The following is a 2,752-nucleotide window of genomic DNA, read 5'->3' on the forward strand; positions in this document are numbered from 1 at the left end:
TGTTGAGAGACACTTGGGGGGATTGTGGGGGGAGGGGGGTGTCTGAGAGACACTTGGGGGGTGTTCCTGATGGCCAGTTTCGGGGCACGTGGGGGTGTCTCACAGTGGCCTCCGGGCGCAGGTGTGCGTGCTTCGGGGGCGGGTCTCCGCTCTGCGAACATCCTGGTGAAGTCCTCTGCGTTCCTGTAGAACTGCTCGCGGTCCGTCTTGTACTCCTGGGCGAGGTCGGCCCGCAGCGGGTGCTCGGGCTCGGGCTCGCTGATGAGCGCCACGAGCGACAGGATCACCTGCTCGGCCTTGGTGGCCGGCTTCCAGTTCTCCGAGCTGATCACCGGCAGGCACACCTGGCCAGTCTCGTCGATGTTCGGGTGGTAGATCTTCGTCTTGAAGAGGATCTTGGGTGGTTTGAACGGGTACTCGGCGGGAAAGCGGATTTCCACGCGGAAGGCCCCCTTATCATAGGGAGGGCTGTTAGGAACGATGAGACCCTCCCAGCGCAGGAAATTCTCTTCATCGACTTCGATGTCACAGAAGTTTTGGATGCCGCTTTTGTGGATTTCTTCCAGCTCCTTCATCAGCCTCCTCGCCGCCATCTCTCGCCGGCCACAGAACAGTCGCTCCGCGCTTCCAGACAGCTCTGCTCTCCCACAATGCATCGCGCCTACTGTTGCGTGGGAAACACAGGAGCTTCCAAGTCACGACCGGAAAGAACCTTCACAGAGAACTCACGTAGGGACGTAGGGACGTACACGAAATCCCTCTTTACACACAGGAATGGTATACATCTCCAGAACTAGTAATTTTGGTTTTAATTATCCCTATTTGCATTAGTTTATGATACATGATAGGGTATTAGGGTTATCACAAGAGTACAGAATGAGGGTTACATAGTGGAGTGTACTCGGGGTGGGGGCTTGTATACCAATGAAGCTAGTGGATTCAAACAGTATTCCTTTGGGATTATAGTATAGCTTCTTAACACTGGGCCCAAAGAGCTAATTTCCAGACATGCTTTCAAGAGGCCTTAATCCTTAGAAAAGGGCATCATGCTTTGGAAAGCAGAAGGTTTAGGAGAAAGGGGGGGGGGAGCAAAAAAAAACCCCAAACAACTGGAAGGAATGACAAAGTTGCTGCAAATATGAGCTTAAACATAGCAAGTATTGTAAGTATGGCACAGGACCAAGCAATATTTTGCTTTATTACACATAAGGTCCATATGACTCACAACTCAGTTAAGGGAACTCTGGTAGCCTAGTGGCAAGAAGCTGAGCTGCTATCCCAAAGGCACTTGGTTCCAGTCCATCAGCTGCTCTGTGGGAGAAGGAAGGGCAGTCTCCTCCCATGCAATTAACTGCTTCTGAAAACCTTCCAGAGGGTCAGTTATGGGTTGGTTCCAATTCAATGCTACACAACAACAGCAACAACAGTTACAACAACAGCAATATATGGCTATGATAACAATTGAGTAAATCACTCAGAAAATTGAGAGATCAATAAAAGATACAACCAAGGCTGGGCTTATCCTTTGTGATTGAGAAGAAAATGTGTAGGCCCCAAGGCCTATGGATATGAAACAGACTTGATCAAATTAGCCTTCATGGAGCAGCTGATGATGAGTTCAAACTGCCCACCTTTGGGTTAACAGTCAAATGCTTTAACAATAATGCCACAAGAGCTACTTCATTAGCCATTGTTGTTGTGTACTTGCAAATCAGAACCAACCCATAGCTGACCCTTCTGTGGGTTTTCAGAGGCAGTTAATCACACGGAAGGAGTTATTGCCTATTCTTTACCCAAGGAGCAGCTGGAGGATTTGAACTGCATGCCTTTGAGAGTGTAGTGCAGTTTCTTAACACTAGGCCACCAGCGCTCCCTTCATTAGAACTGACCCATAGCTGACCCTCCCGTGGTTTTTCAGAAACAGTTAATGGCACGGGAGGAAATTGCCCATCCTTCTCCGGCAGAATGACTGGTGGATTCAAACTGTGTTTCTTTGGGATTGTAGCACAGCTTCTTGCCTCTATGCCACCAGAGAACTAGAAATTGAAAGTACAATGATGTATCATCTCAACCCTGAAGAAAATGACACTAATAACAAAAGAAAACAAATGCTGATGAGATAACAAGGAGATGGAACCACTGATCCACTGCTAGTTGGAGTATGTATAGTACAACCACTGTGGAAGATTGTGTGACACTTCTTGAAAAATCTAGAAATAGAAATATCTTACGATCCATGAATTCCACTCTTATGTATGTACCCTAGAGACTTAAGAGCAATGACACAAATAGACATATGCACGCCTACAGTCATTACACTATTCACAATAACAAAAAGGTGAAAACAGCCTAAAAAGGATGTCATCTGCCCATCTACAGATATATGGGAAACCAATTAATGTATATACATACAAGGGAATACTAAACATGAATGGGCTTCTCTTATTATATAGTTAACCAGTTTTTACAACAAGACCAACTTTCTCATCACTTGTCTTTGTGAATGCCTGCTTTTAATGTGTATTTTGAATGCTTTATACAATCAGATAGAAAGGAGACTCTGTTGGCCTAGTGATAAGGAGTTGTGTTGCCAGTACAAGGGTCAATGGTGCTAGTCCACTAACTGCTCTGTAGGAGAAAGATAAGAAATCTCCTCTCATATGATTAATAGCTTCCAAAAACCTGCTGAGGGGATCATCTATGAGTTGATAGATAGAAGATTTTTACCAACTTTTACAATCGGAGATTGATC

The 2,752-nt window shown here is 45.9% G+C and overlaps 1 protein-coding gene across 1 annotated transcript in view; it reads right to left on the bottom strand.

Moving 5' to 3' along the window:
- LOC102877450 (ubiquitin-conjugating enzyme E2 L3-like) overlaps positions 1–656 on the bottom strand; it is a 2,432-nt gene extending 1,776 nt beyond the window's left edge. The window contains exon 1 of the mRNA XM_006881859.1: positions 104–656. Within this exon, the coding sequence (XP_006881921.1) occupies positions 104–656 (553 nt within the window). The remainder of the gene's footprint in view (positions 1–103) is intronic.
- Between the last annotated feature and the right edge of the window lie 2,096 nt (positions 657–2,752).

The sequence above is a fragment of the Elephantulus edwardii genome, unplaced genomic scaffold (assembly GCF_000299155.1).
Source record: "Elephantulus edwardii isolate Elephantulus edwardi_28Jun2011 unplaced genomic scaffold, EleEdw1.0 scaffold00016, whole genome shotgun sequence".
NCBI lineage: Eukaryota > Metazoa > Chordata > Mammalia > Macroscelidea > Macroscelididae > Elephantulus > Elephantulus edwardii.